A 20,401-nucleotide genomic window follows, 5' to 3' on the forward strand; every position below is an offset into this window, starting at 1 on the left:
GAAGACTCCTTCCACATTAAAGAAAAAAAAAATAATAAAAAAAATCCACGGGTTTTGTAAGAAAGTCAAAAGGTAAAATAAAACCTTCTGTTGAACATCTCTGCCTCTTCAAATTTCAGTACCTCCACAGCTTTGTCTATGTGGCAGGACGTTTGTGTCAGTATCTTAAGAAAATAACTCCAAAACTATACAAACTACATGCTAGCATCATTGCTGACAGGCACGTGAAGGAAAGCATCCTCGTTCGTGAGCATCTAAAGCATAAATCTGACTGCTGACTGAATACCTAAGGTCCGACTCAGTGAAAAAAGAAGCAGGTTTCATCTCTGAAGAGCACACAGGCTGAACTGGTTTACTGCACGAGATGAGCCTTGCCTCGGAAGCGTCTGCTGTTGTGTGATGCTCCGGCTCATGCCTCAGTGGCTATACTCACCGCTCCTTGCTTTTGTCACAGCAAATCGGCGAGTGAGCAAGCGGGAGCAAAGCGCACCCTCTAGAGGCCAAACGCAACTCCTGGCACGACTGCGAGCCACGGAGCCCCCTCGGCCCCCCACCCCGGGTTGTGGTTGGCTCTAGGTCACCCCTTGCACACAAAATGAACGGCGATAGTCGTGAGACAGGGATTAAAAATAACACTTTTACACTGGTGTCTGGATGTAAAATGCTAGAGAGTGTTCTTTTGCAAGTGCATCCTGCACAGCGTTGCTGTCCGTGTTAGCATGGAAGTGCAAAAAGAAAATGAAGATGAAGAACAGAATTTTCTTACCCCTGATTGCAGTAAGGGCCACATCTTGCTCGTGCCAGTGTCCATTGTAAAGCTTATAATTTCCAAAAAAAAAACCAAACAGCCAAAAACACCCTGTATCTTAAACTCATGTATTGTAGAGAAAACAAAGTGCAGTCAAAAGGCATGCTGACCCAGTTTTGAGGGAAAAAGATGTATAGTACAATAACCTGTAGTTCCTCTAACCCTTAACATCAAAGGATCACAATTAAAACATCGTTGATGGAAGCAAACTTTTCCCATTTTTTTCCAGGAAGCTGTAGAACACAGTACACAGTCCTTCAGTCTTTTAAGTAATGGTTGCTTCAGAAGCTCTCAAACCCTTGTTTTACCCACAGCGACATATTCTCAGGCACATAGGAAACCTCATTGTAAACCCAAGTAAAATGCAACACCTGCCTTAATATTCAGACTGCAATTTCAGTGTGCACAGAACTTCATAAAGTCAGGGAAACACATTTTCCCCTTAACTAAATGCAAATGTTTATGTTGGACATTAGCAGGTCCCACACATGCAACCTCAGAGACAAATACTTGAAAATGTTTTTGGCTAGAGACCACCAAAGACTCAGCAACTACGAAAACTTGACCACAAAGCTCAAGTTCACAGAAATCAGTAATGGACAATATATCTCATTTCAAGTGTGACAATAGGCAACATTCATAGACAATTGTCTTTTCATTAGGAACAACCCTCCCCTAAACACACGCATACACAGTGACATCTCAGAGAAAAAAAAAATCTCACAGAGGAAAAAAAAAAACAGTCTGCCTCTCTGCAGTGCTTGGAGGGCATATGAGGAGAGGAGCTGCATCCTTTTTCTCCATCCATCAGTCTGGAGCACTCGTAGCAGAGTGAAATGGCTGAGATTGGTAGAAGCAAACTGAACAGGCATCTTTCTCACGCGGAGTGAAAGATGCGTGGAAGACCAACTAACTGCCTGGCTGCTGCTGCTTCTGCAGGATCCTCTTTCTGTTCAACTATCACAAAGCATTTTTCCCAAAGCAGTGTCTCCTTGAGAGGACTGCTTGCTGGATGCAGTTTGAGTGGGTTTTATTGATGATCTATTTGAAAATTAATGTTTTTTGTACTCTATTGTCTTCATTATAACTTCTGCAGAGGACAAATAAAGCCTCAGACATTTTTCATGAAAGAACTGCATGCAAACAATAGCCTTGCCAGCTTCTAACTGGGGGAGAATTGCATCCTCCGTAGGATGCAATATTTTACTAAGGGAGGCAGCAATGGATAAAACTTAGGATAGAAAGGAGAGGTGACTTTTAGAAAAGAATTTGACTTGAGAACCTGGAGCTAGGGAACCATTGTAGATGAGATTATTAGAAGGCAGCTTCAAGGCCATAAAACAAACAAACAAACAAAAACTAAGTTGCAATAGCAGAAAAAATATGGATTGATGAGAAGGAAATGTAAGCACTTGATAAGGGCTAAAACACGATCCATTTGGCTTGTAAATATATTTTGTTTTCTCTTTATAAAATGGGCAAAACAGGATTCAGAACAGCTTTATGAGTATCGAGAATCGTGAAGGCACACAGCAGTACCATAATTTTATTTAATTAAGGATGTGGATTTAATTACTGAACTCTGAATGTGGAGAAAATCAGAGTCTGGTTCCTGAAGTATCTACACAATCTAGAATAGAAAAAAAAAAAAAAAAACTTCAGATCTCACATCTGTGGCTCTAGATGAAACATCTGCAATCATAAATAAGAACTTCAAGCACTTCATTTTAGCTCAGTTGCATCTCTAGTAAGAGATGAAATACGAGTGGATTAACTCAACAAGATGAATTCAGAAATTTAGCTGCTTCTCTACTTCAGGAACTTACATAAAGGGAAGAACCCTGAATTATGTAAGAGACTTTGAATAACAAAGCCTCCCAGCACTTACCAAGACCATTTAAGAATAAGCAGCAACCCTTCCCTGTGCATTGGTAGATTTCTTGCTGGTGAAGCCCCTCATCTTCCTGCTCTTTTAGATAGATACCAGCCTACTGATTACTGGGCTCAGGTGAGTGATATGGACTAATCCTACAGCGTAATATAACTGGAAAATACATAAAAAGAAAACAGGATCCTTGCCTCTACCTCCTTCCAACAGCCACGCTCATAACAATGCACTACATTCCTTCATATCTAATCAAATACCTCGACTAAGTAACCCTAATAATCTTCTCAGAAATCACCATAACATTTTTTTTTTTTGAACTCCAGCACATCAGATAAATCCTTTCTTCAAGGTAACTGCAAAACTGGAAGGAATTAATTTAATGCCTTTGTTGGATAGAACAAACACTGAATTTGAATCATAGACACACATAATAATAACAATTCCCTTTAGACATACAGAAAAGCTTTCTGTTTTTTTTTTTTCTTCTTCTTTTCTTACATGATTTTACTCTTTATAAAAGACTGTTCATGGATGCTGTGGAAAGCCCATCACCAGATATCTTTTCAGAACAGACAAGACAAACTTCTTTTGGAAGCGACATGTAGTTGCTCTGCCTTGGGGCCGGAGTAGATGACTTCTTAAAGTCCCTTCCCATTACTATTTTTCTATGATCCTATGTTTATTGTTCTGGCTCATTAAATTCCACAATTCTGGAAAAGACTAGAAATGATGCTGCCAAGGTGATTTGGGTATCTTCAAATTAACCCCACAGGCTTTGGCACTGAGAAATGGAAAGACTGCCAACTGCTCTTTGCATTTTCCCTAGCCTGCTTCTGATCCTTCTAATTGGCATCCTGACAAAGTAAGACTGAACTTGTAAACCTCTGTGTTTAAATGAATCAAAGTCCCATAATTTGCAAAAAAAAAAAAAAAAAATGTTAGAGCCAGATAATTTAATAAAGTTTATACTTATGTGGAAACTGAATGTGGCTTTGATTGTTCCATCCAAATATATCTCAAGTAACTAAAACCTCTGTCCCACCACCTTACAATATTCAACTCACAGATATTTGCGTCTTCACAAGTGGTTAGATTCCAGCTTTCTCCATCAGACTTTTTTTTTCCCCACTTTACAGACTCTGAGGACAAACCTTTTGCTATGACTGTCATTAATATGTACCAAAAGAAACCCTGAGAGCATACTCAAAGAGGCGGGTGAAAGGTGTTTTACAATATATGGAAACAAATTAATTGAGTGGAAATTAATGTTAATTATACTAATAAGCATAAATGAAAATATCACATTACAACTGGAAACAGACAACAGAGTAGCAGCCTCTTTACTCAGCTTACACTTTAAAAGGCTGCAACGCATTTGCTTCTGTATCAGCCTTACCACCTATGCTCAGCTTAAACTACCGTTACTCATATATAAGTAAGCTGTAAGTCAGTGAGAGCCCCAAATAGCAGGCTAAGTTACTGCACACGCATAATGCCTACCTCAAAAGTTCAAGGTGTCAGCGAGTCAATAGCACATTACACAATTATGCATGTAAGAAGTACTTTAGCAAACAGCATCAGAAGAAATAGCATACTGCAAATGCCATAATATTATTATCTCAATGAATAGCACACACGATCGCAGTCTCTCTCTGCAAATATCAGATGTCACTGTACACAATTTATCTGCAGCAACGAGATGGCTTCAAATTAGTACTGTAAGGCATCCAAGTTTTCCTGAATTGATGCTTTGCTCACTTAGGAATTGGAAGGGATGGAGAGCTGTCACCTGCAGTGTGAAGACCTCTTTCCAGCACTTCCAAAAGGCTTATACTGATGTCTTCTTTGCGCTAACCAAGGTGCGAGAGTAACAGACTCCTGCTGGTTTTATTCTGTGGTGACAAAACTGGCATGGAGAAGGAATTATACGGCAGTCTGCATAGTACTACTTTATACTGCAGATTGTACAGACTATTACCAACTCCAGATGGCTCAGGCAACATGGGACTTAATTTGAAAATAAATGTTGCAAGAATTTAAATGTAGAACTGATATGCAAGATCCTAATGACCTAAATGCAAGATCCTGGATCTGCCACAACGTACTACCGTGGACCTACTGTACTAGCCCAAACTGTACATTTTAAAATAAAATCATACTAGGACTTAAAATTATATAAAAAATACAGCCTTAGCATATGTAGCCTACAATAAAAAAAATATTAAAAAAGCTGGAAATGCCGTTAAAAGCTTAGGGCCACCTTGAAACCTTCCAGAGGACAGTGAAGCCTGTGAGATGAATTGATACAGAGATGCATTATTGCATGTATGCAACGATGTGCATATATATATGCATATATTCTGTAGGTACCACCGAGGATCAGGGTTCAAAAAGCCCTGGAAAAATCTAAACATCTGGGTGTAAACAACCTAGACCTCTTACTCAAATAGGGGAAAATAATCTGGAAATAACGCTTATTCTCTCTTAAATGAAAGATTAAAATGGATTAATCACTGACTTCATCCATTTGCCAATTGTTGACAGCTGTCAATACAGGGATTTGATTGCTTTATCCAAGCATCACAAACACTGCATTAGTATCTTCAGAGAAAGATCGTGACTGTGAGAGCTGCAGTTTCACTGCCCCAACTCAATTACTGCATTCTTGAACTGCAATGTATTCATTTGTGGGCACTGGGGCAGCCAGTGGGAGGGTATTGATTGGAGTATAATGTCATGTGTAGCAGCGAGAGTAAGATGAAAAGTGTTTTCTGCTTAATGGGTTGGTATTAAGTAGGTGGGAATGGCTTCTAATTAGCCAACAATTGCTGTGTTTCTCAGTTTCCCTCCTTTCCCTCCTCCTGTCGGTCACCAGCTGCCAATCTCTCTCTCCTTTTCCCTTTTTGTGTGGAGTTCATTGCTCACTGCAGTGAAAGCCTTTGTTTAAAAAAGAGGGCTCCCAGGGTCTCATCTGCCAGGGTACAGCTTGCTGCCTGCGATGAGTAGCAACTGTCAGTTTATTTTATCTCAACCTTTTCATCATTCTGCTGAAACTGGTCGAGTGAAACCACCTGAGAGACCTGAGGATTCAGTACCTACAAGTCATTAGCCAGGACTGCTCAGTCTCTCCCCACACAGCAAGTCAACTGAACACTGCTTAAAATGTAGTCCACTTTAACCCCGTATTTTCCTATGGACGTATTAGATCTCTCTGTGCATCGTCCTGATTTTAGAGTTCACCATCATTCCTTAAAGATGCTACAACTACGACTAGCAAGCAATGTATTTTCTAGCGCTTCTCAACACAAATACTCAATGGATCACTCTTTAGAAATGCAAAACAGAATACCCTAAAATCCATTTATTAGAATACCTTTAATCTGAACCTCCCTCTTACCTGAACCTAGGTTACGTCCCCCAGCATGAATGCCATACTCAGCAACTCTCCCAATTATTTCAGCCCCTGCTTACCCAGAAGTTTTGATAGAGCATCTCAGATAAAAGGGAGGAATTCTGCTCTTAGTTACACTTGTGCAATCCCCAAAAATCAACAGGATCTTAAGGGCATAACAAAAACAATATTCAGCCCACAATTTTGGGTATATTTGCAGCATTTCCCTCTCTTTGTCATCAAGGTCCTCTCTCTTTGCATGTACATATAAATATATGCACATATATAAAATAAACATGCACATCCATCTTCCAAACAGCTAATATAATTGCAGTACAATCATTAAAAACATAGTAAAGTATTTTAGAAAAAATACGTTGTTTTAAACTAAAACCAAATAAAATTTATACAGATAAAATTTCAAAGTTGTTAGCCTAAACAATCTTGCTCTAGGGATCACTGATAACCTGTTGCAGTTATTACTAACAGTTTTAACACAGCAACAGAAGGAATGCTGTCCCTCATGTAAACAGTGAGCTCTTTCAAGGTATGAAAGAGATAAGAATGCAAAACCAGTTATCCTCCAATATTTCAGTTGATTTCCTAATGCTCAAAACATTCAATGTTTCATCTGAATTCCATTTGAGCTGCAGCATAACTGTATGTACTTGAACAAATACCAAATATGTATATAATTTTCTTTATTATTATTCACAAAACTAAGCTAAAGGTACCAGTGCAGGTAAGCTCACTTCTGGGGAATGACACATCTCAAGATGCTGTTCAGCAGACTGACATGCTCTGAAATCAAAGGGCTAGGCTCCACATCAACCCCAAGTGATGTTTTCCACTAGAAGAACTTGATAAGGAAAACAGGGGGCTGCAAATATTGCACCCAGGATAAAAAACCAGTGGATAGTCCAGAACTACCAACACTGTGCAGCAGGCATCCTTCTCCCCTCCTGGTTTTGACCAATTATAACACTGATTTTCCTTGACAGTAACTATTGGGGCACTATCAAGAGCTCCTATTCCTCAGACTCCTTGGGTGCACAATATGAGCAGAGCAAGGCTACTATATGGCATATTAATCCACCATTTTTCAAGTTCAGTTTTATATCAGCAATGGGTTGAATGCACATTATTATCACTTAGATGCCCAGATGAGATGCGTCTAAGCAGATCTCATCATGTTCATATGAGTTGTGAAGGCATATTTCATACTGCCTAGTAGTTACAAAAAAGACATGTTGGAGTATCACCTTTCATAGACATTATATTTAGCTATGAATAAATATAAGGTTTAGATGTGAGAGGTGCTGGTCACTTGCAGTTCCCCTTTAAAAAACTGTTGCAAAAGATTAATTCCCCACAGGAGCTGACACCAGCTATGTTGTGTTTGACTAACATCCAAAGCAACTACACTTCAAAAACATGCCAGATTTTTTAGGAAAATGAATTGTACCAGAACATTGTAGCAGCCATAGAAAAATATGAAAAAACACTGATTCAAAACAATTTTGAATTGGCCTCCCCTAATCAAATACTCCGTCTGATACTTATTAATGTCAGTATTACAGAATAAAAGCTAGATGGTCAAAATGATGTACTTAATTGACACTACAGAAAATGCTGTATAATTACTTGGCTCTGCAGCAAGACTTGTATGAACCCTTAAATGGGAGTATTCTGTATTACAGATAATATCAAATGCTTAACTGAGTGAGTAGAAACAAGTGGATGAGCCTGGGGGCACGGTCATCTACTTAAGCATGCATTTGGATCTTCAAGCTAATTAATCACCTAGTTGTATACTTAAACCTGGTCAAGCCATTTGCACAGGTGATTAAGATCTCTTTATAGGCTATTTTGATACTTCACAATTTTCTATTAACTAGTTTACCAAGATGCTCAATACAAAGTGCGATTCTTTCCAGGGTATTCTCTGATTACCATGTAATAAAAACACAGATGAAGAACAGCACCAAAACTGTAAGTACTGACACACAACTCTTAAACAAACCTATTGATTGTACAAGCAGCACAAGAGAGATACCTAATAAGGTTCAGATTGAGATACTAGCTACTGAGTATAGAGGTAGCTGATGTTCCTTAAGCACTAACTGCAAACACACATAAAATTAGGGCTCAGAACGAAGGTATGGAGCCGGAAAGGGAGAATAATTTGCAATATAGAATAGAAGAATGGGAGAGAGAACAATAGAGAAATAGGGCACAGAACTGACAGGGAAGGAGGAGAGACAAAAGGAAAAGAACTGTTTCAGGAAAATCACAAAATATTCCTGATGATTACAGAAACAAAATAAAAAGAGGTGGATTTGTAGGCAAAAGAAATACGGTTTCATAAATACATTAATTGTGGAAGTATGACATTTCACTGTATTAAATAGGCTGGCTCTCTCTAAAAGTAAATCATTTAAATCCAGACTATCTTCAAGCCACAGTCTTAATGAAAAAAGCAATTTGTCACTTAAATATAAGAGGAACATAAAAGGATATTCCTAGGCAGGGGAAGCCATCTCAGAGAAAAAAAAAAAAAAAAAGATGCAGAAAAGAAAGCTGGTTTGGGAGTCCAAGAAGGAAGGTGTGTGATAGGCTGGCTGTGACTCCTGAGATGACCTAAGGGTTCTGTTACAGAAAATATGCACCGAGTACAGTTTCTTTGTCTTGGCTTTGATTTTCTGTGTCCAGAGATTGTTGGGGAGCTTTTGGTAAGGACGGGTTTGCAGCACAGAACTGTTTTCATGTTGGCCTGAGGCCAATGTTTCTCAGTTGGCACATTTGCAGATAGCATCAATAAAAGGTTTTTTTTATCAAGTCTAAATGACAACAACCCTTCTCAATATTAAGCAACAACAACACCACCACCACATAAAAGTCTGCTGTTTGGTACTTTCTGAGGATCAATTTTCCCTTTTGAGAACAAGAGAATAAGGCCACCAGAGACATCTCTGTTCATGTATGCTGCAAAGGAATGGGGCCTGTGATGGCACATGTGGAGAAGCCCTAGGGCCACATCAAAGCGTGCCAACCTGTTATTCCTCCTTGGCCCTGCAATCAGCTGGGAATTGCCAAAGCAGAGCACCTGCCACCTGTTCTGCTTTATGACTCTTCTCTTTGTCAGTGCATTTCTTATGCTCTGGATTGCAGGCAAACCTAAAGCTGCCAGGTAGGTATCTCCAAATCAAGGATTCCTCCAGAAGTGCTCTAATGCGGCTAGGCAAGTGCTGCCATTTCTTTTGTACCATTTAAGTGTCCTATGGGTTCAGAGTAGAACTGAGCTCCTGCCCTGAGATTTTTCACTCTTTAAATTGTTAAGGAACTCCAATTTTGGTAGGAGTACTGACAGAGCAGTGCATGAAGCTAGTAGTTCAGTGCATAAAGCTACACTAAAGGTTCTGACAATATACCTTAGTTTGAACACCGCTTTCAGCATTTTTTTTTCCACAAGAAAGAACAATTCACCTTGTTCAGGGAACCATTTTCTGCTGATCTAGAAAGCTTGCCTGAGAAAACACAGCTGGATGCCAGCAATGTTTAGCACAGAATGCCTCTAAAGCAAATGCATGGTGCAATTTAGATATTTCCATAGAAAGTATCAGATGGCAGAAAAATCCAGATGAGGAACCCAAATTCTGCTCTGGTTAAGATGTTCTTACAAAACTGTAGATGACAAGAACACTCATAATCACATTAGACAGAACAATAGTGAATTTTTTGAAGTTATAACACCACTCAGACATGCAAGAACTGTCAACTCTTAGCACAGACTATGAAGAAAGTTCTCTGAGTACTGAAATGTTCTGTGAAGGCCTCTTCTGAAATCCACAGTATTGCCCATCCACAGATCTGGCCTAGTCCAATCCTGTGTGGAAATTACTAATTATTTAAGGCAGTATTTAGTAAGAAATCACATGACAGAAATGGTAAAATGCATCCCTACAAAGCACAAAACCAAAGAATGTAAGCATCCCCCTGTATATTTTCTCAGACAAACTTCAACCATCAGCAGTAAACAGAACTATTGCACTAAGAAAAAATAACATAGATGTTTAAAATGTGTTTTCAGACCTCTTCAGCTCTTCTCTTCACATCTGGTGCTTTCTGTAGTCCAAGCAATAACCACCCTCACTTTCTAAAACTATTGAAGCGTATCACTAAGCTGACTTACTCAAATAAATGAAGAAATAAATTCACATAAGATACATGCACTACATAAGCTTATTTTCCAAAACACATCTTCCTAAGCTGTTCCATATCATCATCATCACCTACATTTAAGCATCCTGTTTAAGGTATTTCAAATAGTTAATACTATCTCTTTTGCGGACAGGTACGTAACAATATACTTGAGTATATTTTTTCATGTTCAGAATTATCATTCTGTAATTCAAAACATTGAAAGAAACTGCTCTTTAACATCTGTTGTTACTGGAATTTGTTCAGGTAGTTCTTCCTACCATTTTAGCCAGCCACCTATCTTGATAATTACTTAAGGTATTTTGCGTTAATATCAAGGACAAAGCAGTAAAAAAAAAAATGATTGAGATTTTTGAAGATTAAAAAGGGAGATATGCTAAAATTCAGCAACTGATGAGCGTCAGATGTGACTAAGAAGCAGTAGGAGTTTAGAAAATTGTAAGGAGAAAAAAATTGACAGAAGCATTTCTAAGATTTTTTGTTTTCCCCTATTTTCCCAAATGCATATATTTTGGCATTTCTAACCAGTGTTTTTCCAGAAGTGAGTAAACTATTCTATTTGATAAATTCCACAACAGTGTGCAGAAGCCATCCTCTGAATTCCAGCAGGGGACACTGATGTGTTTACGCTACTTCTGAAAAAAGCTTACTAAGAACTGAGCCTTTATGCCTCTGGCACAGGGACAGCTTTGGAGTCTGTACTTGGTCACGGGCTTCCTTTCCATGATTTAAAATCGTAGTTGTTATTTACCAAAGTGAACAAGTATAACTCTCTTCATTCGTGTTCGTTTGTATTTTCTGAGAAAACACCAAAATCTGTCCCTAAAATCCTTTCTATTTTTCATCATTTTTGGTCGTATTAACGATGTACTCTGAACAATTAAATAAACTCTCAATTTCTAAAACTGTATTGACAAAAATCATAAGCACGTGGAACTTGAAGCAGAGCCCACTGAGGAACTTAGTTCCAGGCCCATGCAGAGCAAATAGAGAGGGCTGAGAGGACAGAGGGAGCAGGCCACCAGGAGGCACGGCCACATTCACCATGTTCAAAATGAGCATCTGAAGCACTCCCATCTTCTGTGTGGCAGTGAATGGGGAAAGAATCACGATTTGGTCTGTTTAAAGTCAGTCTCGCTGCTTTGTCACTGACAGTGTGTATATTTAAATATTTTTACTCAAAAGGCTTGTTACATAACCCACTGATACGCTATCAAGTGGAAACATGTTAAGAGAGCATATTAAAACTGCAGGTTAATTCAGTCACCACATAAGTTTATATATTCACCTTCTGTACAAGCTAACTACAAAACAGAACTTACAAACAAATAAATGGGCCAAATAATATAACAAAAAATATAACAAAATATATAAAATATATAAAAAATATAAAAAAAATATATAACAAAATATAACAAAAAAATATAACAAAAATGCAAAGCACGTGCCCGGTTCTGGAAGTCCTACCTCAGTACAGCGATATGCCAGAATCCATGACAGAGCTTCAGATATGGAATATAAAGGGAAAGGAAGCTCTTAACACAAGCCTCTACTTTTCTACTGACATCAAGAACTATTTTTAGGATGTACATCTGTGTAAGGTATGAAGTTTTGTAGTTTTGATCAGTACGCCATACTCTCCTTCTCCCCCAAATGTTGTCATATCAACAAACCTGCTACCACCGATAAACATTTACTGGACAGACAAAATATGATTTATAATAGACACTACTTTAGCAAATCAAAACCAATATTCACTAGGAAACAGGCATTTTGGGTACAGTGCCATAGCATAACAGCTATTAGAATACATTTGAGGTAACTAGCATCATTTATTAATGGGTGGAAGCCCAGATTTGCAATGTTAGAGGTATTTCTGGAATTAGCATACTTCACAAAGACGAGACAGTAAAAAAGTAGTTTATCACATTATGAAGCACACCGTTCTACTGTTAGACAATATTATCACAATGGCACATAAATTATGTGTTCATGGTAAGTTATAGTAGAGAAATGTTAATGGAATGTGTTTAGTGTAATCTTCGATCTGACACCTCCCTTCTAATTTTACCATTCTTTAGGGATAATCCTTTTATTAATGAATGATAAAATCACACACAAACTTCATCTAAAATTCATCTGGCAAGATCTTTTCTTCACCGTACTAATTTAGCTACATCTTTTGAAGAAAAATCACTATAGAGCATCTTAATGAGCTTTTAAGAATATGAATTGATGAGAATTTGATTTTTTATACAACAAAAAGGACCCACTCATAATGTGTAACGTACCATTCCTTACCTCTGTAAGAGGGAGATGGAGAAAGAATATTGAGGGACTACATATTTGGGAGTAAGGATAAAAACTCATTGCATTGCATTTTCCAAGCTATAGTTTTAGCTGGTGCATGCATTTTAAATCACATGGAAGGCTGCTCAGGTGTGGAATGATAGAAATAGTCCAGATCATACTGAAAAATGAAAGTGTTAATGGTACAAGATAATTCTATTGATCACAAGACTGCAACTTATGGTATAGGTAAGACAAACACTTATGCAGCATAAGTGTTATTATAAAACAAACAAACAAAAACCAACAAACCAAAACACACACAAAACTCATAGTAAAATGTGTTAGGTTTGCAAAGTTGCAAAATTGTCCAGAGTCAATAAACGTAAATATAAACTGCGGTCAAAAGCACATAACATTTCTCAAGAAAACAACTGAAGACTTTTCGGTATGAGGAAAACAAAATATTTTAACTTGAACTCTGCTCTTAAAAATGTCGAGATGATTTCAGGCACCCCAGGTCTTTTGCTGAGGCAAAGCACTGCCAGATACAATAACCTGGACCAAGAGTTGCCAGACTCACAGAAACACAATTCTTGGGGAGCATTTCATTTAATTAATATCCAAAATTTGATCCAAAATTTTCCTGCCTTCAGATTTTTTAATTATTCTTCTCCCTTTTAGAAGACAAATCAGGAGATCATCTATTGAAAGACTTGTGAAATATTTTCTTCACAGAAAGGCTTTAAGGTGGAATCACGAGAATTTTTGTCTCCTGATATTGTTGATAATTATTTTTGTATACTTTTGACAAAACACAAGAAGATCAATAAAGTCTTATTTGTTCTTGCAGTGGCATCTCACTATGGCATAAATAACTCTCTTGTAAGTGAAGTCAGGTGACTGAGTCAAATACAGCAGATAGAAACACATTCTCCTGTGCATTTATCAACACTGTTTTCTGACAATCCCATCCCCTTTTCCATGACAACTTTAGTCAAAACATCCATTTTATTAATAAATGTTGAGGTAAATTGAGTAATTAATGGTTCTTCCTGCTTGGTTATTGAAATGATTGATTCAGAAAATAAGCCTTGGTTGAAAGACATAAGGTATCTGGCAGTACTTGAATTTAAATGTTATTGTTCCTCCACTAGACTCAGTATTTCTTTTGCTTAAGACTACAGAAACTACTCTTATTTTTTGTCACAGAAAAATTATCCACTCAGGACAGAAATGAAAACTTATTACCTTCCTTCTTCATTTCATTAAATTCCCCTGCGGATTAAGAACTACCATTGTATCTTGTCTTTAGCTGTTTTATCCTCAAAAAGACTGAGAAAAATCTAGCAGATTATCAATGTTGAGCTATTTGAAAGAGCTAGAAATACCATTCTATTATCACAGCAGGAATTTCCAAAGTGATGAGTTCATCACAGGATGCACAGACATTCTGCTGGAAGATATGATAAAGGCTGTACCTGAAACTCAGAGCTGGTAGATCTTAATATTGAATTGGTGCCAGGTCATGTTTTGCCAGACAAAGATATTAAAAATGTAGTGCCAGTACTAACTAGAGATTTGGCACACAAAACATGAAGAATGTTACAGATTGTGCTGACAGTGTGACACTATGTTTTCCTGGATGTAATCTGGGTATCATGAGAGTAAGCTTGGAGCACTAATGAGAAAAATGATATTGAACTGGAAGAGCTGCTAAATATGCAGTAGCCACAGGGTTCCTGGAGTTTACTGGAACTAAAATGAAAACTGTAATACCATAAGCAACAGAGGGTAAACTAGGCAGAAATGCTAAAGGAAGAGACTCTCAGCAGGCAAAACTTGTTTCTGCTACCATGCTTGCCAGGACATAAAGGGTTTTTCTAATCCTACTCTTTTTATCCCTGATGTCCTGTTAAAGAGGAGCAAGAAACTTGAGATTAAAGGAGCACATACCATTTCAGGATATAAATGAATATCACAACTGACTGGAGAAAGCAATGTGTAAAAGGTTGAATGGAAAACCTTGTTAGGTGCAAGAAGTAACGTACACGTTAAAGATACAAAGATCATCCTAACTATCTCTTCAGGGCTCCTGTTTTTTTTGCTGTTACCATTGTTGATTTTTGTTGGCTTCATATTTACTGCACCTACAGCTTATGAACCTCACATGAAACAGGTAAAATTGCTTGACATTGGATTCTTTGGCCATCTCTGATAGCATTCTTGGCATCTTCACTACATTCTGCACTAATGGTCTAGAAACTTACTATGCCTTGCAGGAGACATGAGCCCAGTTACCTCTGCCAGCCAGCAAAGTCTGTTAGTTAGTAAGAATGCTGGATATCCACTTATTCAGGAGAAAAAAAATCATAAATATATATATAGTCATTCAAAAAGAAATGCATAAGAAAGAACTGCCCTGTTACCATCATGGGAATTCTGAATAATTTTTATCTCTTCAGCATGCCAAAAAGAAAGAAAAATTTTACCAATGCCAAGAGGTCTACTCCACACAAAATTTTCCTCCCTTCTGTAGTTAAAACTAGGAAATTGGAGAAATCAGAAGAGTTACTTCCCCGTTCCCCAGTGTTATTCACATATAAGGATGCCAAAAATAAAACACGATGCTCTTCTGAATTCATTGCCATGTCCACTATGTTAAGCAGAAATTACCTCTTACTTCAAAAAGAAAGAGAAATTGTTTCTGGATGGACTTGAAGAGCTGACTGCAAATTAAGATTTTTTTCTAAGTTTAAAATGATGAAATTTGACTGAACTAACATATCACTGTTTGCCCAGAACTGTGATGTTTTAGAAAACAGTACTGAAAAGAAGTTGTCATCCCCAGAAACTATCTGTTTCTCCCTGATATATTGTATTTAAACCTATTTAATTCTGTCTTTAAAATAAGCACACAAAGGAGTAAATCTAACCTCCATTCAGTACAAGGGTAATCCAATAAGGTTAAACCCAGGAAATAATTTAATAAAACTCTACAAGAAAAATGACTTAACCATTGAGAACAATACAGCACTAATGTGTTTCATAACCAATGTCTTACCGACTGTGAGAGGGTCAGTGCACATGTCACTTCTGTTCTCCTTCCATGCCAGCAGGTACTTGAGGCTGACGGGATCTTCTGCTTCTATATAGCTGTTAAATGCCACCATCAGTTTATGAGTCTTCGCAATGCCACAGTAAGTCTTTGTTTCCTCCTCTAAGGGCAAATTATTTAAAATGCTTGCTGCCTCAAAAGCTTTAGTGAAATATTCAAAAGCTTTATTGTAGTTCCCCTAGTAAAGAAGAGGGAAGAAAAAAAAAGGAAAGAAATAAAAGAATTGTAAAAACTACTTGCAGTCACTTCTATTTACCTTGATGTTAAAACCTGCTCCCCTCACACCTGAGATGTCGCAGCTGAGAGGCCAGCCCACAGAATGACTCATGGCATGGTATTAACCAAATCACTCTCCCTTGGTGTTTCCTAACCTCTAAAATGCAAAAAGCAATGCTCATACCTTTCTCAGGAACTAAATTGTTTTTAGTTGTCTGTGTAGTATTTTGATCATGCAAATCACTGTATCAATGCTAAGTATTAACACTGATTTCAGTCAGGCCTTTTAACAATTGTCACCATAGTTTCATTAACAACCCTGTGGGAGGAAAGGTCCTAATTTACTACTGTGATACTAAATTTTAGAAAAGAAATCTTAAAAATGAAAAAAAATAAAAACAAAAAGAGGATAATGAAATGAAGCACTGAGAAGAACAGAAATCAAAACTTACAGATTTATGAGAAGAAAGGGTAATATGCCAAAAGATAGGGATATTCCTGATCAAACAAAAAGAGAAACACTAGAAGAAATTTGTCAACTGTTCCTAAATAGAAAACCCAAAGAGTTTATCTCTTCATCTGCAGCCTACAGAAATCCAGCATTCATGTGTCCAGTAATAAGGAGTATAAACTGCAGCAGATAATACATTGAAAGAGTTAAATATAAGAACTACTTTTTTTTAATTTTTTTTTAATGTGAGGTACAGAAAAAAAACTGAAATTCCCGATCAGGGAAGAATAAAGAAAACTAGAGAAAATCACGATAGGCTGAATGATACCACTGAAAAGCTAAAATATATCTTGGTATTACCTTTTGCATATTTCTTCTTTGCCGTGAAACTATGAGTTACCATAAGAGATAAAGGAGTCAAAAAAAGAGTTGCAAGCTTCTAATTTAGAAAGCAGCATAGCACCAGACCTACATAGTGCATATGCAAGAGATTTGGAGAAATCTAAGGACAAAGCGAACGAATTGCTAGGAAATAAATGACACCTCTCATTTAAACTAGGTAGTATAATCCAGGGTTGAAAGGTACTGCATTTTGAGTTGGTATTACATAAGGCAGCATGCACTAACTTTCTGCTCTAGTATTAGTATTGTCTAAGGTTTAAGTATTATAGGGAAGGGATCAGATGACAATTTTGGCAATATACTCTAACAAGCTAAAAATAAAGGCTTTTGCAATGCTTTGAGGAATTTCAAAGGGACCTAATAACACTACCTGTGTGATTATGTGACAGCAAATGAAATTAATTCTTTAGAAAAAGATAGGTAACTTGTGCTGCCTGAGCTATTAATAACTTTTACTGGATTCTAACTAACTCAGGCTCAAGAAGAAGGCCTTGAAATAACATGGGCAGCTCTGCAGCGGCCACCTCTAAATGCAAAAGAGATCTAAAATTTAGTAAGGTCAAACAAAATATTAGCACTCATCAAAAATACAGTGGAGAAAACTAGAATAGATTTAAACTCTTTATATAAATAAACAGTATATTAATAAAATTGGACAAAGTCAATACAGGCCAAACAACGAATATAAATGAGCAATAGACGTAAAATTGCTACCAGCTGTAACAGAGGAATAGGAATGAATTGAATATGATTGAAAAGTGGGAAAATTAAAAATAATTCCAGATAGCTCTCTCCCCTTAATAGATTACTTGTGGTGAAAATCACACCTTGTGGTTGATCACAAGCTTACAAAGAGGAAAGTTTAAGGCTCTTGTGGCCAAAAAAAAAAAAAGTCAACAAACAAGACAAGGGGAAAATAAACATCTTGGGAGCGTGTCATTATGTAACTGTTCATCCTTTACCTTATTCCAAAGGAATCAGTTCTGGCTATTGTCAGAGCTAGAAAAACTTCTATGGCTATTCAGACTAATTACAGCTGGCCCTCTCCATGGAAGATGCCTCCTAGCTCTCCAGTTTGTGAGGAATTCTGCTGCCCTGATGGCGCGAACTCCTGACTGAAAAGTGTTTTCAGAGCTGTCTTATCCTTTAACTCTCAGCTTGATTTAGAAAGATTGAAATTCCCTTCTGCACAGCGTACGGAGGACAGGAACACAGACTCCACTTTGATACCTGTTGCTCTTGATACCACTATTGGGGATCAAAATTTGTATGACTGTTAAAGGGTGTCTGAAATTAAAAAAAAAAAAAAAAAAAAAAGAAAAGGATAAGAGAAATTCAGATTCTGTTTTAATACAGCAGGAGAGCAAAATCAGGCATATGAGGACTCAGCAATGAATAAAGAACAATAAGCAGTAGGATGATAAACAGAAAGGAGAAACATCTACCTACTGTACTCATGAAAACTATAATAGGTTCAGTGATACAATTAGTGAAAGGAATGCAGCAAATCAGACTAGGAAACTCGAGAAAAGTGAAATGACAGAGTGTCATTCTAACTCCATCAGAGTTTATGCATATTAAGTAAGGAATCTGCTTAAACTTGGAGAAATCAGAGCTACTAATGCGTAATATAAAAACAGGCATTTAAAAAAATGAAACATACTGGTAAACAATCATGACTAAAAAGCAGGAACTTAGTGTACAGCATTAAGGAAAGACAATGATGGTGATGGAAAGGTGAGATGACAGAACTACAAAGAAATAGCAACAGCATGGACAAAGCAAGGTGAATTTGGTCAAAGCCACTTTGGGGAGGATAGTAAGTTATATCCCTGGTTTACTAAAGGTCCCTAAGGATAGATCTGGATATAAATAGAGATATCTGTAATTTGATGAGAAGGATAGCATGACAACAAATTGTATCACCAGGCGAAGTAACAGAGTGGAATAAAAATACCCTAATAATAGCTTAACTTAGATAATACTGGCTATGACAGCTGACACCAACCAGGCAGTGATCCACGAGAAGAAATGTTAATTAAGACTCAGTATCAGTAAACATTGCTGACCTTGCAGAAAAAAAAAACATTCTAGAAAACTGAGAACTGTAAAACTTAAAGAGAAATCTTTTTGTCTATTTAAATTGTATATTTTACATAGGTTCCTAAGTCTAAGTCACTATATATTTTTTCCCTTCTACTCCCCTAACCCAGTTCAAGGCAGCAAATTCTGAACTGAGAAACACAATTTAGGGAACAACCCCAAAGAGGTTAACTATTAAAATATCACTTCTTGTATAAATGATTATTAGCAATGGTGTCAACAAGCAGTGAAATATAAAAGTAGTTAAACAGAATTTAGTTAATTGTTTTTCAAATTTGGGGTAGAATATTTAAGTACAGTGTCACACCGCCCTCTATTTCAAAGAAAGTTCCAGGTCCAATTTAAAGTTACTTTAGCAAGTTCTCAGAATTTCAAACTTAGTTTTCAATGGAAAATTCTGCATTTATGCTAAGAACTTAAGCAAACAGAAGGCTCCCAGCCTAATTTGGAGAATAGAGGGTAAGACGTTTTTCTACTGCTTGTGCAACGGGCCAGTAACTTCAGTAGTGAGAGTTCCGCGTGAGAACAATCCTGAAAATAAAAAGACATTTGGGGGTAGTGTAAAAGCAAAGAGGCAAGTAGCCTGTCTGACATATTACACATAGAAAAGAAAACCTGTTAAAAATTGGGCAAAAGTTAGTACTTAAAAGCTAGACAATGTGAGATTTACAGTTGCTGCCTGTGTGCCTTCATACATACACACTGAAAACAGCATTTTGCCAGTAACATGAAAGGTCCAGTTCTGAAATGTCCAGCATGATTTAGAAAGGGTATTTCTTTCTTTTTTTTTTCTTCATAGTGAAAGTGTTTCCTAATTTCAACATTGTCCAGCCTGCAGAGCAACTTCTATTTATTACTAATTTTATCTAAATAATTTCATGTAGTGCTTCAGCTCTAAAATAGGTGGTAATGGGTTCAACATCAATCTTTCACTTCTGCACCTGTATTTTTAACCCTTTTGATTACAAAAGCCAAGTGCAAGGTCTGTGTCTTCGGAGGCTGCGCTGCACTGAGTGAACAGGGAAGCTGCTACCCAGGCAGGCTGCCAACAGAAATGCTGCTTCTGCAGGGCCCACCCCAGAAAGACAATTCAGAGACTGGCATGTGGCTCAGAAAGATGCACCTCAAAAAACCTTAGGAACCACAATAAAGGGAATTTCTCAGTTGTCCCTAGCTTAGCATTGTCTGTCTCTGCTTGTTATCTGCATTAAATAAGCCAAATCAAAGCTGTCAAGCTAGATGGAGGTAAAAAGAACAGAAAGCCCTTTTACTACTGACACAGATCTTTGCCAAAATATTTGCTTCTGGCACCCATTTCATAAATTCATCTGAGAGAATGTATAGAGGAAATCAAGCTAAGATTAAAAACTCCATATTCATTTGCAGTAATAGTATAAATTCATTTAAAAAAAGGATCATTTTCAATGTATAATATACATTGAAATCATTGATCCATGATTTTCACAACACTGAAAGGTTCGTATGATCAGAACTTGGAATTTTCATTCACCCAT

At 37.2% G+C, this 20,401-nt stretch overlaps 1 protein-coding gene across 9 annotated transcripts in view; it reads right to left on the reverse strand.

Moving 5' to 3' along the window:
* TTC29 (tetratricopeptide repeat domain 29) overlaps nt 1–20,401 on the reverse strand; it is a 382,392-nt gene that overhangs the window by 36,008 nt on the left and 325,983 nt on the right. For all 9 annotated transcript variants that reach the window (XM_048071812.2, XM_066996061.1, XM_066996057.1 and 6 more), the window contains one exon: nt 15,662–15,893. In XM_048071812.2, the coding sequence (XP_047927769.1) occupies nt 15,662–15,893 (232 nt within the window). The remainder of the gene's footprint in view (nt 1–15,661; nt 15,894–20,401) is intronic.

Source organism: Anser cygnoides, chromosome 4 (genome assembly GCF_040182565.1).
Source record: "Anser cygnoides isolate HZ-2024a breed goose chromosome 4, Taihu_goose_T2T_genome, whole genome shotgun sequence".
Lineage (NCBI taxonomy): Eukaryota > Metazoa > Chordata > Aves > Anseriformes > Anatidae > Anser > Anser cygnoides.